General features: G+C 45.1%; 1 protein-coding gene across 2 annotated transcripts in view; it reads left to right on the top strand.

Annotated features, from left to right (window-relative positions):
- Window positions 1–5,128, top strand: part of REPS2 (RALBP1 associated Eps domain containing 2) — a 105,798-nt gene extending 100,670 nt beyond the window's left edge. For both annotated transcript variants that reach the window (XM_075775969.1, XM_075775959.1), the window contains exon 18: window positions 656–5,128. In XM_075775969.1, coding sequence (XP_075632084.1) covers window positions 656–724 — 69 coding nt within the window. In that variant the 3' untranslated portion in view covers window positions 725–5,128. The remainder of the gene's footprint in view (window positions 1–655) is intronic.
- The last annotated feature ends 10,523 nt before the right edge of the window (window positions 5,129–15,651 follow it).

Here is a 15,651-nt window from a genome sequence, read left to right as displayed (position 1 = left end):
GAGTCGCAGGTCAGCCCGGCTCCCATGCGGGCTGGGGAGCCCTTTGATGGGAGGTCAGTGAGAGCCGGGTGCCCCTTAACACAGGGGCAGCCTCGAGACCAGGACAGACTTCCCAAAATCACTGATCCCCAAAGCCTTCGCGGTTAGTTTCTGACTGAGACTAATGATCTTCCTGCCACAGCTGTCAAAGACGTAGATTGCAAAGCCTGTGTTGTCTTAGAAGGGCTAAGTCTGGTTCATTTCCTAAAGGAAAGAGGTTGGTTGTGTGAACCAAAAATTCTCAAAAAGTAGTTTTGGGGGAAATGTGATTTCAAAATAGCCTGATTTTCTTTGGTAAAAATGGCCAGTTGTGGCCAGCTTTGCTGCATCCCAAGCTATTCCACTGGCCAGTGGATGCCTGCTCCTCTCCATGATCTCCCCAGCAAGTGACTGAGCCTCCGTATTGCCCCTCTGTAAGGAGGAGGGAGTAGACGGCTGTGCGGGGAGGTCGTGTGGCATTAGTACGTTGTTTTGAGACCACAAGGAGAGTTACTTTAAACAGCAGAGCCCCGAGCCTCTAGTCAATGCCAGTGGTTTGCCTGGCTGCTTTTCACTGGAGCAGGGTGGTGCATGTGAGCATCCCAAAAGTTACAGCGCATCTCTCTCCGTCCCGCAGGAGGTTCACAAGGAACGAATTGCCTTGGAAACGCAGCTGGAGCAGCTACGTCCCGTCACCGTCTTGTGACCTCCCACACCGCCGGGCAAGAGCAGAGCCCGCTTCCCAACGGCCTTGCAAGGAGAGAAGCACGGCGCGGCTGATCAGGGTTCCTTGCCAAGGTGGTGGCGGCAGGGAGGACCCGCTTGTCGGGTCTCCCTTCACCCCGCTGCACGCGTTTGCCTTTGCAGGTGAAGAAGGTACAGAAAACAAATGTCTGACTGCTGGATATTTCTGAGCAGGAGGGGATGCTTCGCCTTTTTTTTCCCCTCCTTCTTCCCAGCCTAATGTGTAAATGCAGTTTATCACTGAAATGAATAACCTGAGACTGTTTTATTTATGTAAAGAATTTCTGATTTATACGCATTCTGGCAGGATGTCCTGCCCCGATCATTAAGAGGTACAGCATTCCTGAATTCTTGCTTAAATTTAAAACTCATCCTCTAAGATGGGCTTCTGGATGTTACTGATTCCTGAAGGATTGTATCATGGTAGAGTACCTGTGGGTTTAATATACTACAGGAATAAAACTCACTAGGCATACAGTCTTTATCTGCAGTCACATGTCAGATAATTATTTTCTTAGTACTGTTTATTATGCAATCATGGATGTATTTGAATGCTAGAGAACTTGTATTTTATAAGTTCGAATCATATGAGAGAACAGTAAAAAATACTAAAATTTAATTATTTTGGAAATTACAAAAAAAATTACCTGTTTTTTGAGCTATAACTGTTTCCTCTCACCAGTGTTTGATCACTTGCTTGCAACTGCCAGTGTCTCTGCGTACTTGTAGCATGTTTGAGATCACTGGCTTATAGCTTTTTTGTCTTCTTTTAATTTTTTTTTTTTTAACCACCAGTGTATTTCTAACAAGAGGTTAAAAACGCATTTGGGGCATTTTTATAAAAGCTGTTCTATGTACATTTGTATTACTCTGCTTTGTTGTCTTAATAGCTGCTGATTTGCTTTAAGGATATGTACAAGAACTGTATTTCCAAAAGAAGAAAGATAGCAAAAGTCCTATATACGAGGTTACAAAATGTGTGATGGAAATAATGGCCTTCTAGAACAGGTTTTTGTTAAGGTTCCTTTGCACCTCGCTAGAGATGCTACTGATAGGATGAAGCTGCTAATGCCCACCTGTTTTCTAAATGAAGAAGCAAAGATTAATTTTTAACCTGGGTCTGATCCAGGGCCAACTGAATCCTGTGGGGATTTTTCCATGGATGCAGTGGTCGTTGGCTTTGGTCTCTGTTCTCGCAATGAAAGCTGGCTAACTAATGTTGCTTTATTTCTTGGGCCGATACTCTTGTATTGGGCAACTCCAGCCATAACAATGTCAGCCCTGCTCCCTCCACAGATACGGTGCGTGCTTCACTGTGAGGGAATGTCACCTACCCGTTACCCATCTTAAACATGATGCTGCACGTGCTTATATCCTGTTGTTCACTGACCTAATTTAATTGTACGCGTTTGCCTTGCAGAAACGGTGCAGCAGGTTTTTTTGCCGTTGTTGGTGTGATGCTTTCTCCCTATAGCTATAGGATGGTCCTAGGGCTGAGAGGAAGGAGAAGCAGGTTTGAAGCAGCTGGGTAGCCTCCCTTCAGGGTGCGTCATGGAACGGCTGCAGTGGGGCATCAGAGGGCATCAGAGCAGCCAAAAGTTTTGCTGAGAGATAAGACATCAATGGGAATGTTTGAAGTGATGAGGAAACAGCCTACTTTTGCTGAAAGGGATATGGACGTGGGTCATGGATCCAGAAGTCTGAAGGTGAAAATAAGCATTTACAGAATTGTTACTGAAAATCTGTTTTTGTAACGCACTGGTTTCAATTCAACTAAACATCACTATGTCAAGAAGCGACAACTGTTTCTCTGGATTTGGGGGGACTTCTGTGCGACTGTTGCGTAGCTGGGGTCAGATGGTCATTCCTGGTCAGTGACAAAATGCGAGAACTGCAAACCCTTCCGGGAAGCTGCAAAACAGCCGCTGCCCTCTTGCTAGTAGTGGTGCTGTTCAGAAGTTATAATCATTTATTTCATATGTTCATAACACTGAGTCATTCCTGAGATTTTAATGAGGTTAAGTGCTCGCTTTTTGTTTGCTTTTTAGTTCTTACATTGTCATTTGGTTAATAAGCCCCTACTATTCAATAAGAAATAATCATAAGGCAAGTTTGGTTTTTATTCTGTGGGTGATTTTTTAAGGAAAGCTTTTCAATTATTACAAAGAAGGCAGTGGAGGACTTTTTCATGTTTGATAGGAACTTCCTCTAGAATAATCTCCCATTTATTCCACTTGGGTTATTCATGGAATAGATGCTGTTCAAAGGAAGAGTGGAAAAGTGTGCTGTATATCTTTTCTTCAAATGTCTCCCTTCTAACGTACAGGGTTGGGTTTTTTTTTCATTCACTGGAAGTTAGGATACTTGGTTAGTCAACAATGAAATATTTATTCAGTTGTTACTCTACCACAGGACTTAATAAATTAAAAATTTAACCATCCCTGCATTTTTAGGGTTGCAGTGAAATGGCCCACTCAGCTTCAAGGTCTAGAGTGTGAGTTGATTTGTATTCCATTTGGTGAAATGTCGGCTATGACGACGACACACCGCTTCACATAGAGAGTAAAGCAGAATATTCAAAGAGAAATGTCGATGTGTTATATGTACGATGCAGGAAGTTACTCCTCAGTACGTCTCAGTGCTTAAGCATTCATGATAGCCAATGCAAAATGAAAAAGTGTGTCTGTTTTTGGGAGGCTGTTAGCATTTTGAGAGGGAGAGAAGGCATCATGAAGCTGTAGACAGTGAGTGCTTCTGGCAGTTGCTCCATGCAGCCACGCTCATGGCTACTATTAAAGAGACCCCGACTGGTCAAAATTCACATCTAAATCCAGTCTCACAGATTTCCTCAAATTTTTCCATTGGAAAAATGTGGGTACAGCAAAATCATAATTTCTTGCAGAAACATTTACTTTCTGAAACTTTCAAAGTCTTCAATTTCCTGCAACTATTCTGTTTTGGACAATTAAATATTTTTGTCTGCAGGACAAGACTAGGCAGAGCAGATAAGGATCTTCCTCAGCATGTGTGTGTAAGTGTGCACTCACGTGTCTTCCTTTTGATCGTGCATTTCCTTATAGACCTGTTAATGTTCATATCACCCGTTACCTTTCTATGAAATATTTGTTTCAATACATGGTAATTCAGTAGTGAAAAAAGAAAAATGCCCAGCTTACTGTAGTGACTGGTTGCCTTTGTAGATCAAGCCATTTTTATCGGAGCCTTTAAATATAAGTAATGACCTGGTAATTAAGCAAGGCAAACAGCTTCCATTTCAGAGGCATTCCTTTAAACAAACTGCCTGTGAACAAACATTAATCCTTCATGATCAATGTTCTTCTCCTAGTTATTAATTTTACACTAGGATGCAGTGCGAACATTACCACCTCTTTCCAGACAGTTCTCAGTTCTCTCTTCCAGAGAGTTTTGGTGACGTAGCAAAAACGTCAGTGATTACTGGATTCAGCCTTGTTATTGGTAAGTTGATGAATATCCTTTTTAACTCAAAAGATTGTCTCCAAACTGTTTTCACATGCATGGCGGCAGTTTTGCTGCTGGGAATTCTGTATCCACACTGGGGAGAGGAACTTGTTCGCCTCTCATCCCCACAGCCCCACCTTGACACTGGCAGGGCTAACCAGCACAGGGTGGTGACAACTTGCACGGGTAAAACGACCCCAGAGGGGTGGTTGGGACTTGGAACCCTTCACAGGAAGCATTTAGGGTGGGCACGATGTGAAAACTGTCTTTTGGTGGTGTATAAGCTGTTTTCCTCCCAGCTGAGCTTCCAGATCAGGAGAAGGTGAGGCTGTGCGAGTTGCTAGCTGGGGAATGAGGGGTGTCCGTTTTCCAGCACCATCAGCCCTTCGGCCTTCAGCGCACATGGTCCTTGACAGGAAAATACACGGGGTTATGAAAGAAGGAAGAAAGGCCCTCATGAAGCCACATATTTTACTGACTAAAGAGTAAAAGTATTTTTTCAGGAGAAAAAAAATATATAAGTGATGTATTTACCTTTGAGAAGAGATGATGTATTTTGAAGCTTTTTTCGCTTATCTTCATGATAATGTGCTATGAGCGTATGCATTATGTTTTACTCTGTTACTGATTTTTTGATATAAAAAAATCATATTGCAAGTATTATCATTGTTAATCTAAAAAAATACCCTGAGGCTATTATATATTTGAATTTTAACTTATAAAGTAGATATAGCCAGATTTAAGCAATTTGTTTTCACAGCTGCAGACTGTCCACGTGGTAAGCTGCAAAATGTATAGTGTTCTATACTATGCCCATCTAATTTTGGAAAATGTATGTGATATGGAGCTGGGTGCTACATTAAAATAAAAGCCTCCAATAACTTCACATTGCCTCGCTTTTGTGGTTTACTTAGGATGTCGATTGTGCAGATCTGCCAGGAGAGCAGAAACTGTGACTTGCTGTGGAAAAAACACAGTGTTGAAATGGCTGACCTTCAACTACAAGAGATGAAATCACTTACATTGGGATTATGTGTACATGAGAGAGACGGAGGGAGACTTATTTAAAGTGAAATCATATTTCCTTAGGCTTCAGCTAAGGCAAAACTTCACCTTTACTTTGTCAGGCCTCGCTTTGTCAAAATTCAGGCTTCTCTCCGTGATTAAGCCCAAAGAGGTGCACCACCCTTTTTGTAACCTGGACGGCACCAAGGCCTCCAGCAGACCCTTGGTTGGAGGTGCCCAAGCAGGAGCAGCGAGGGGACTCAAGCCGTTCTCCCCAGCACCCCCGTGATCGGTGTTCTCAACCCTTCATCAGCTGCAAGAGCTGAAATTAAACTGGGAAAAGGAAAACATTTGAAGAGCTGGCCTTTGTGGGCAGGGAGCTGGAGGGGACAGCATACTTCTGCTCTTTAACTAGTATGATTTTTAAGAGTTATGTTACAGCTATCCAAAGAGCAGGGCTTTAAAAGAGGAAATAATTAGTGATAAATTAATTCTTACAGCATTAAGCCATGACAAGGGATGTTTTATTGGCCTACAAGTGTGTCTCTGGTGCACGTGAGGCACAAGGCCAAGGCGTTAAAAACTTGTAAATATCCTGTAGGGAGCTATTCAGCGTCGGCAGCGGGGTGGATTTAGATGGCTCTTACATTCTTAGTTTTCACAATTAGATGGTGCTCTGGGGTGTCTTCATGCAAATCTAGATTGGCTCTCCATATTTAAATTCACAATCCCAATAATCTTTCTTAAAAATTAAAAGATGCATCTTCCTGCTCTAGAAAAAAAGTTCTTAGTGGGAAAGAAAAGAATAGGAGAAGCTTCAAAAGTCCTTTCTTATCCTTCTGCTGTTTGTAAGGTAATGCTGCTTCACAAGCATGCCTGCTTAGATGGGATGCTCACATGACTTCTGCAGCAAAGCAGAATAAAGGGAAAGTAACGAACGAACAAAATCCCTGGGTATCCGTAGCCCATAGCTGAGTCAGAGCTCTTTCACCTGGTGGTCTCATTGCTCCTGCTGTTTTACCTCCCCTGCCAGCCCCTCGGGCACTGCGTGCCCTCAAACAAACGCACCTTGGAGCAGGAAGCCTTGGGTACGTGAGGTCAGCTTGCAGCAGGCTCTCAAGCCCCCAGCACTCCATTGGTGCCCACCGTTTTGGGCATGTCTGGAGGCAGCGGCATTAGCTGTGTCCCAGCTGTGTTATCCCAGTAGTCCCCCCTCCTAAATGCCGAATCAGTATTCCTGGTTAAATCCTGAATTGGTTTACGTTTATTGATTGTTAACTTAAATAGCACGAGGTAGGAAGAATGTCTTACCTGAGGACATTTTGAGGATACTTTATGCATCAGAAATGTGATGAGCTAGACAAGACCGTGCTGTATATTGCATCTAGTCTAGGTTTTGCTGGAGGGAGGAAGGGAAGGAGGGAGGAAGAGGGGGATTCCACTCCCACAAGAAATGTAATTTTTTTTACTTCGCATCCTTGGTTCATGTAGGGAACTTACTCATAACTGTGCTGTGGTCTTCAAGGCAACATGGGTATAACAGCTGGCACACATGGAGGTCATGTCTGTCTGCCACATGCCCTCCACCAGGACCTCCTCGCCCTGCGGAGCAGTAGTGGAGCAGTGATAGTGTGTCCAGCCCAGTGACAGCAAATGGCATGCAGAGCCCAACGAGGAGGAAAGTGGAGAAGGAGGCAGTATGTCAGCTCCAGTGGGACCACAACAGAGTGAAAATGTGACTTGAGAAAAGTAATCGTGTTTCTGCCATAGCAGGGAAGTCAGTGTACCTCCACCACCTTGCTCTACCCCTGCACAAAAGAATAATGTGCTTAAAAAGGCTCTGCTGGATGTCTTGCTATGAGGAGGGGCTTGGGTGTAGGGCTGCCACTTGATACATGAGCTGTTCCCTTCCAGGATCACTTAAGGAATTCAGTAGTTCATGCTGTCTGTCACAGGTTTAGGGTGCGTTAAGCCAGCGATACCAGTGTTCAGCAGAGCGATACAGAGCGTGCATTGTTTACTACAGTTTTCACGCTCTTATCTGAGAGGAAAAAGCCAGCAATGATCTCACCTGGGTCTTGTTTTCCAGCCCTGTGCCTAAAGGACACCGTATACTCAGGGAGAAATAATCGCTTCCTGTTTCATTAATGAGTTCTTACAGCAATTTCCCTTCAGAGTAATCGCCTTGGGTGATGAAGGTATGCACTTCCAAAAGTGATTAGCCCTCCAGGGAGGCCGTGTTGGGAGGCACCATCCTCTGCCAACTGAAAAGCAACTCCCTTTTGGGTGTCTCAGCTTGGACTCTGAAGAAACCAGTGCCGCCAGAGTCATCAGTCACTTGAAGCTATCAGCCAGAATGTCTTCTGGGATTAAAAGAGCCCTCCTTGGGAAAAAGTTTGTTTCCAGGGCTTAGCACCATATCACATGGGGAAAAGAAAAAAAAAAAAAGCTCTTGCTTTGATTGCTCTCCAGATATCTGGATGATTGTGTTATGCAGAAGTTGCCACGTCAGGGCTGCACTTTCTGAATTTATTACTGCAAAAATCCTCAGCCGGGAACTTTGATCCAGGCATCTCGGGACGTTTAGGGGGCTCTGATTTAGAACTGGCCTTTATGTTTCATCCCAACCTATTTACTCTGCTCGCCCGCAGTAGTGCAAATAGTAACACATATTTTTAAGCCCGTATGTTTGTTCCTACAGCCTTTCAAATTGCTGTTGCAAATTTACCATACTCCAAGTAGATCTGGCCATTAAGTGCACATGGAGCTATGTCAAAGCAAGAGTAAACAAGTAATGGGTGTTTGTGTCAAAACTGGTGGGCAGAAGGGCTACTGGTGTCTTCCTCCTGCTTACCACCACAGGTAAATGGCTCTAATTTGAGGAAGAAAAATGCAGTTTGATTTCCCTCACCTTAGTTACGTAGCTGACTTAGCTTAAAGCATATTTTAATGGGTTGGACCCTCAGCCATACTTCTTTACTCTTCCCTCTAGTTTGATTCATTGCCTTGTTTTCTAAATTTGCCTGGCACCCTGCAATTGCTTGGTTTTGCACAGACTGGAAAGACTGAGCAGAGTGCAGGTGCTTCCCGGCTGGTCCTGTTTTCAGCTCGTACTCCGGGAGACTCAGCATGCTTTTCCTCCCGCATACAAATGTATGAGGTTACGACTTTGCTCTGGTTTGGTTGATTGTAGATGTGGCTTTGGCTGCAGGTGACGAAGCACAGGGGCCTCTCCATGACATGTCGGCTGGGTGGAAATCGTCTCATTGTGGACTTCAGCTTTGCAAGCTGTATATCAAAACGGTGTGTGGAAACCTGCACTTGGTTCAAACTTTAAGCACAGAAAGCTGAAGTTGCTCGACAGAGTTTAGGAAAAGTTACAGAAATAATATTTGAGACTAATAGCAATGCTAACGCAGAACACGTGGAACTGTTGCTCCAGGTTGGCTTATTTCATCCAGGATGTCACTCTGACATTGGGCAGTGCCAAAAAGTGTTGGAGGAAAAGGGAAGAACCCCAAAGTTGTCAGAAATGGTTCAGTCAATAGACTTTGGATGAACACTGCCTTGGCTGATACGCTGGCATTTCTTCGGGCATCTCTGGAACCTGAAGCATGGACTCTGCAGTCTGCTCAAGGCCAGCATCTGCTTTACTTTTGACCACCGAAATTTCTCTCTTCTATAAGTTGAGACAGAGGAATACCTGTAATACACACTCAGCAGTAGAAACTCTATACAAATGTATTTACACAAGTTTCTGCTTTACCTTTCCATTTGCCATTCATTATTTGATATGTATTTTTAATATAATTTCCTGTGTTATTTTTCTCCAGTCCTCCAGACAGAGGAATTCCCATCTGTTCAGCCTGTCTTTTTCAGGTGTTTCTTTGTCTCTAGTTGGTTTTTCTACCTCTCTCTGGGACTTTTATCCTTTCTGTTATTGGTCTTTTTTCTAAATAGGGTAGCCAAAACTGAGACCAGTTTGTTGTCACCTCATTTCTAAAGCAGTGACTCTGTAAAATATAGCATCATGACACGCAGGAGTTTATATATGGGTTTTTTTGGGTTTTTTTTCCCCTTTTTTCTCTATCTGGCAGCCCTGGAAACATCAGCTGGCATCCTGGAAGGGTGGGATCATCCTAGGGTATTGAGAATTTGTAAATAACACTCCACAAGTTAGTAAAAGAAGGTGCGAATCTCTGTCTCTCACTTGCTTTTCTCAATGCTTGCATCAAACCTAAGGCATCATTTTAAAGTAATTTTTTTTTTAAAAAAAACAACATCAGAAGCATGTGTGAGCCACCCTGCACCGTAGCAGGTATGCTCTGTAACTCTGCATTTCTCAGAGAACTGCATAGAAAAGTTTCTGTGTGAGCCAGAAAGGAAACCTCAGGCCTTAGCTGACTGAGCGCCTTTATCTCCCTGAAAAACAGTGCTAAAAAAAGGTGTCTCTTCAGACAGATAAAAATTGTCCTCTGACCTCATGCGCTTTGATTTCCGCTCCCTCAGATAACAGCATCGCTGTGTGCATCTCCTGAGAATGCAAATCCCAAGCTCAGGAGTTGCTCTGCAGCTTATGGTAATGGTGACTCTGAGCCTGGGCTTGGGAAGCTCCCGGGGAGAAGGACTGTTCTGCAGGTAATTTTACATCCTAAGCTGCCTCATTAGCAGTCTAATCTATTTAGTCTCAAGGAGAAGAAGTGAGATCAAAGACAGGAGAGGAATGAGATATCAAAATTAGTTCTAATAAAATTAATAAATATCTCAATTTTTATTTCCCTTGAATAGGTGTATTTATTGCTCCTTTTTGAATTTTGCAAAGCCTTTTGAGAGTTGCTCTCATTTTTGTGCTCAAGACATCACTGCACATTGTGCCTTATGCAGCTGTCTTTTATCATTAGGGAAGAAGTAATAATTCAGGCCTCAAATTTAGCTTTGGTCTGAAAGAAAATCAGGTTGATTATTTACTGCCTACACAATAGGCTTCCATATAATCCTCTCATCTGTTTTAAGGGCAAAAGTTATTTATGTTAATCCTCAACCTAGATGTATGTGTTAGTAGCTGTTATTTTGTGACAATAGTTTCATTATGCATCTTTGAATACGATGGGAAGTGGGTGACATATAGGGGAACGTGAATTTGCTTGCTGCATGTGTCAGTTTGCGGTAGGCAGGTGCTGAAGGTTTAAAACAGTAATTCTGCCTTGTGCCACAGTACTCAGAAAGTCTGGTCCATTTTCACTGTCCAAGCTGAGTGAAATGCAAAAGCCAATACATATCACAAGTGGTAAAAATAAATGAAATTTTAGAAGTTCTTTAGGGACTTAAGACATTAGTAGGAAAACCAGCTTTATCTAAAAGACTTTGATTTTCACTTTCCCTGTGTCACGTTGACCAAGGTGATACAAGCCCCGGTGACTGAAATTTATGTATCCAGCTTTCACAATCACAAGGTGGGCTTAAAACCAATGAGAACTAAAAATGAAATGGGAAGTTTGTTTAATGTGCCTTCTGGCTCCTGAATCTTTATTCAGGGCACCTTTTTAATGCTTGACTGCAGATTTTTCAGAATTAAAGCTAAGCTTACTTTTTTTTTTTAATCCCTTGCTTCCAGCAGCTGGAGCTTTGAGAAATACAGTCGATACTCGGAGCAAGCAAATAGGCAGCAGTGCTGTTCAGCTGTCGATACACACGTCACAGCATTGCCGCTGTCCTAAAGCATTGTATCTAACATATAAGTACTAGCCGTATAAAAAAGAACAAACCTCAAACAGCTTCAGTATTGTCCTTTTCATTCTCCAAAACAAATTAAAAAAGTTTCGTGGAGTATGTCATTATTTTGCAGTTTTTATTTATTCTAAATCGAAGTATGTGAAGTGTCAAGATGGCTAATATTTTACTCAAACCTGTCCTGTCTCTGGTGTCAAGCGCAGAGCGTGAAAGCTGCCAGACTGACATGCCTGGACGTGGTTCCCATGGCTGTAAATAGAAGGAGCGTTTCCAGCTTCTCTTCTAAAGGTCCTTCTACTGGTGGAGGGTTCAGTAATTGTGACTTCCGAGGACCCACCATAAAGCAGTAAATGTACACAAGCTGTTTTTTCCTCTAGCACCGAGACTTACCTTCTCAGAGAAGACTGTGAGAGTGTTTGGGACTGTTAGGTGCCCAGTGCCAGGGCCAGAGGCAGTGGGCACAAACTGAAACACAGGAGGTTCCCTCTGAACATCAGGAAACACTTTTTATCTGTGAGGGTGACCAAGCTCTGGCACAGGCTGCACAGAGAGGTGGTGGAGTCTCCATCCTTGGACATATTCAAAAGCCATCTGGATAATGGTTCTGGGTAACTGGCTGTTAGGTGGCCCTGCTTGAGCAGGGGGTGTTGGACCAGATGACCTACAGAGGTCCCTTCTAATCTCAACCAGCCTGTGATTCCGTGATTAGCACAGGTCAATATTGTCCCATTAGAAATGGGAACATCACTTCTGTATTAACCACCATATCCAGCTTTATAAAAGAAATTAAAAGACATTCCTTGCCGTATTTTGCTTATGTATTGTAGCCTGCACATATTTCGTGTTTAGGCAGCAGCTTATCATTATTATTTAGCTGAGTACTTTTATGGGGAAAACTCATGAAACTGAATTCTTGTTTCCGTGCCCTGGAGAGGCTGAAGAACAGTGACCTTTGTTCCAAAAACACTTTGTGGGCAGAGAAATCACAGCCTATTTTTCTCACAAAGCCAGCCTGTTACTGCAACTCTTTCCCCTCTATCAGAAATCTCTCTCCACCCAACAGTTGGCCAGTATCACCAGCCTTCCTTGAGGCAAACAAGATTGGCCTTAGCACATAACCCACTTTTTTGAGGACTGTCATTTCAGAGAGACCGAATTATTTAATCAGCAGTGACCTAATAACATATATGTGGCAGGTGCAACAGGGCTCAGTGAACTAATGAAGTATGGATGGCCCTGGCTCAAGAGTCTGGGAGATGAATCGGGAAGCTAATACGGGATGAGCCAGCCAAAGAGATTATTTTCTTGTACGGGCCACAGGGAGAGCTCCACAAAGCTGTCTGAAATCCTGCCTTCCTAGAAATCCACTCCTTTAAGCTTGTGGTCTGGATTCGTTGGTCCCCCAAAGGGAGCCATGACACCCTTCCCCTTCTCTGTAAGCAGTTGGCAAGGAAATAGGGAGACCTGGACTTCGCTCGGCATTAGCGTGAGGACAAACACCGGTGCTACTGAACCTCGCCAGCCAGCATCCTGCACAAGGCACGGCAGCATAAGCCTGTGACAGGCAGTCGCCCCTAAATAAAGGTATTAATGGAACAGGTTACAGTTGCATTAATAAAATATTATCCTGAGGAAATAATCTGATTAATTCTGAGAGGAAAAAGTGCTTGAGGCTGTCTCTGCTGTCACGGTGTTTGATTATTTGCCACTGACACTGCAGATGAGAGTCTGGCTCTCAGATGCCTGCCCCCAAAGAGGAAAGATTGTCCAAGCGTTAGCGCATGAGCCACAGAAATCTGGATTCAAATCCTTCTCTGCCACAGCCTTTTATGCAGCCTTGGGAAGCCATCAGAGGTGGGGTTGACCTTGCCTAATTCCACCTGGGTAAGAGTTAAAGCTCTGGTGTCAGCTAGTCGTCTGGGCTCCCTCTGCATGAACAGGGAGAGGCAAGCACTTCTGTGGGGCAGGTCCCACAGTGCTGGTGAGCACAGGAGGGCTCCCGGCACCTCTCCACAGCCCCGGCTGCACACTTGGGCCTTAAACCACCTTGCAGCCACACTGTCCCCTCACCTTCCTGGCCCCGCAGCTGCTCCTTCCTGCCCTGGCAATGCCCCGCGAGCCCTGCTGCCACCTGGAGCAAGGAAGAGAAATGGGTTAACACCAACCTGGCAAAAAATGAGTCTTTTTAACCCAAACCAATTCCTTCTTTTGGCTTGCTGTGAGGTCACCATTCGTGCTGGCACCAGGGCGGTTGAGGTGGGAAAAAAGGTGAGGGTGGTGGAGCAGGACTGCCAGAAATGGAGATCTTAAATAGATGCCTGATTTAGGAGGGGAGTCCCACCATCAGCCTCTCTGCGTTGGCCCAGAGTGCCACTGGAGAGACGGGTCTTCCCCGTGGTGGTAGGCAGGTACCAGCTGGGCAGGTGACCCAAGGAGGGGGTGGGAAATGGAAGCTCCCCCAGATCCTGAAATACCAACACAGACTGAGGATGCTTGGGACAAGCTCACTGCAGGTGAAGGATGGCACCAAAACCATCATCAGCACCACCCTCCATGCTGGCTTGCAAATCCAGACCCGGCAGCATCAGCACCTCCAGCACAGTCGGACGGCTGGGTGGGGGCTGCGACCCAGTGGCCAGGGCTGATGAAAGGATGGGTGTGAAAGAGGAATACTCTGGCTGTGAGCTTCGCACGTGAAACAAAAGCTGCTGGCCTGGGCCGTGAACACAGGCAGGTCCCTCTTCACCATACAGGTGGCCTCTGCCATGCTGCATGGACAGGACAGGTTAGGTTGTGGATGTCCCATCCCTGGAAGTGTTTAAGACCAGGTTGGATGAGGCTTTGGGCAACGTGGTCTAGTGGAGGATATCCCTGCCCATGGCAGGGGGGTTGGGACTAGACGATCTTTGAGGTCCCTTCCAACCCAAACCATTCTATGATGATTCCATGACAGCCTGGCCACCCGGGGGGATCCTAACTGCACCCTTGCAGTGCCTGGGTGCTCTTCTCATTCTTGAAAGGTCATGTTAAGGATACACGAATGAGGAGGTCTGTGAGGCAGGTGTCCTATTTTAGCTGTCTTCCCCCAAGCTTTTAAACTTTCTGAGGCCATGAAACAGTGTTTCAGCAGCAAACAAAAGGAAAAGTTGCATCTGAGCAATGCTTGAATTTTTCAGTCACCTTGTTAGAGAGGGTCCAACCTGCTGGACGCTGTGGGAACAGAGAGACACATGGGGACGCACACGTGCACGCACATGCCCGCCTGCAGTGACGACCATGGCACCACTTTGGCAACCAAATCAAGGAGCCCGTACTGTCCCCATGTCTACAGTCAATAGCCAAATACCTTATTCTGCAAATATTGTCACTATCTTTGATGGGCTCCAGCCATGAAAAGAATTAAGGATGTTTGACCAAATAAGGGCAGAGCCAAATCCTCACCTAGACCTGCAGAGAGATTTACAGCAGGCCAGGGCTCCGAGCCACACGTTGCAGAGGAGCCCTTTCCCTCGGCATTTCTGCAGAGGCAGAGTACCATGGCATGGTGTCATGTCAGTGTAGCACCGTGACTCATCACCGCAGCAACTCTGCCAGTCCGTGTGCGCACTTAATCCATCCCAGCCTGTTTCTCACATCGAGTTGTTTTGAAAGTTTGAGAAAGTTTGCTTTACTCTTGATTTCTCATTTTTGCACAGTTCATTCCATCTGGGCCTGAAAGACAAAGCACTGAAATGTTGCAATAACAGCTGTGCTTGCAAGTTTTCCATCTCAGCTGATAATTAAATGCAGAATATCTCAAGAAAAACTCATAGCTAGAGAAGACAAGCCCAGCTGTTAAAAAAAACACCCCTGAACATCTGAATCTGTAGGTGCTTGTGCAAACCAAAGCCAGCTCTCAGGTTAAAGATTTAGCTGAGGTCACAGAGGACTTTGCCTATTGTTTAAACCTGCTGGTGCCTAACTCTTGCAAGAGCTTGCAGTTGTGTTAAGCAGCTATTGGCAGGAACACAAAGTGTCCACAGCCTTGGTCATTGCTCCCAGCATCTATGATCTGAAAAGACCAGTTCTCCCCAGGCACTGACTGAGCTTGCTAGCTCACCCCACGCCTGCTGCCTCCCAGCCCGCGAGCCGGTGGTGCGGCACAGGGGCATAGATTGGTGTTTGGGGTCCCAGAGCTAGAGGGGAAGGCAATTTACTGAAGGCTGGCTGTGGTTAAGGCTTCACCCTGAGCCAGCTGGCCTTGGCCAAGGTAGGATTGACAGTGCCTGCATGTTATCGACAGGAAAAGACTCACTTGATTATAGGTTATGTCTATCATCTATCACTGTGGCTTGCAGCGCATGGGGAGCTGAGCAGAATGTGAGCAGATCAGAGCAGCTGACCTGAACAACTGTTTGTTTTTGCTCTGTTCCGCTGGGACTTTTGTTGGTTTTAATTTGCCTATGGAGTGTGGAGCAGTGAGCAGTACCTGCGCACCCTGAGTTTGGGTTAGCACGGTGCAGTCCCCCTGGGAGCGCCAGTGGGGGACAGTAGGGAGCAGTTGCCTTGTGTGGGTATGCCTTGTCTGGAAAGTACCCGTGTGTCACCCCTGGTTTCCATGGTCTGGCTGGGGACAACGCTGGAGGATCTCTAAAAGCTGGAAATGGCCTGGGACCTCCTCTCTTGAAAGATCAC

Source organism: Balearica regulorum, chromosome 1 (genome assembly GCF_011004875.1).
Source record: "Balearica regulorum gibbericeps isolate bBalReg1 chromosome 1, bBalReg1.pri, whole genome shotgun sequence".
Taxonomy (NCBI): Eukaryota; Metazoa; Chordata; class Aves; order Gruiformes; family Gruidae; genus Balearica; species Balearica regulorum.
The sequence above is the reverse complement of the archived record's forward strand: the minus strand, read 5'-3'. Positions and strand labels throughout refer to the sequence as shown.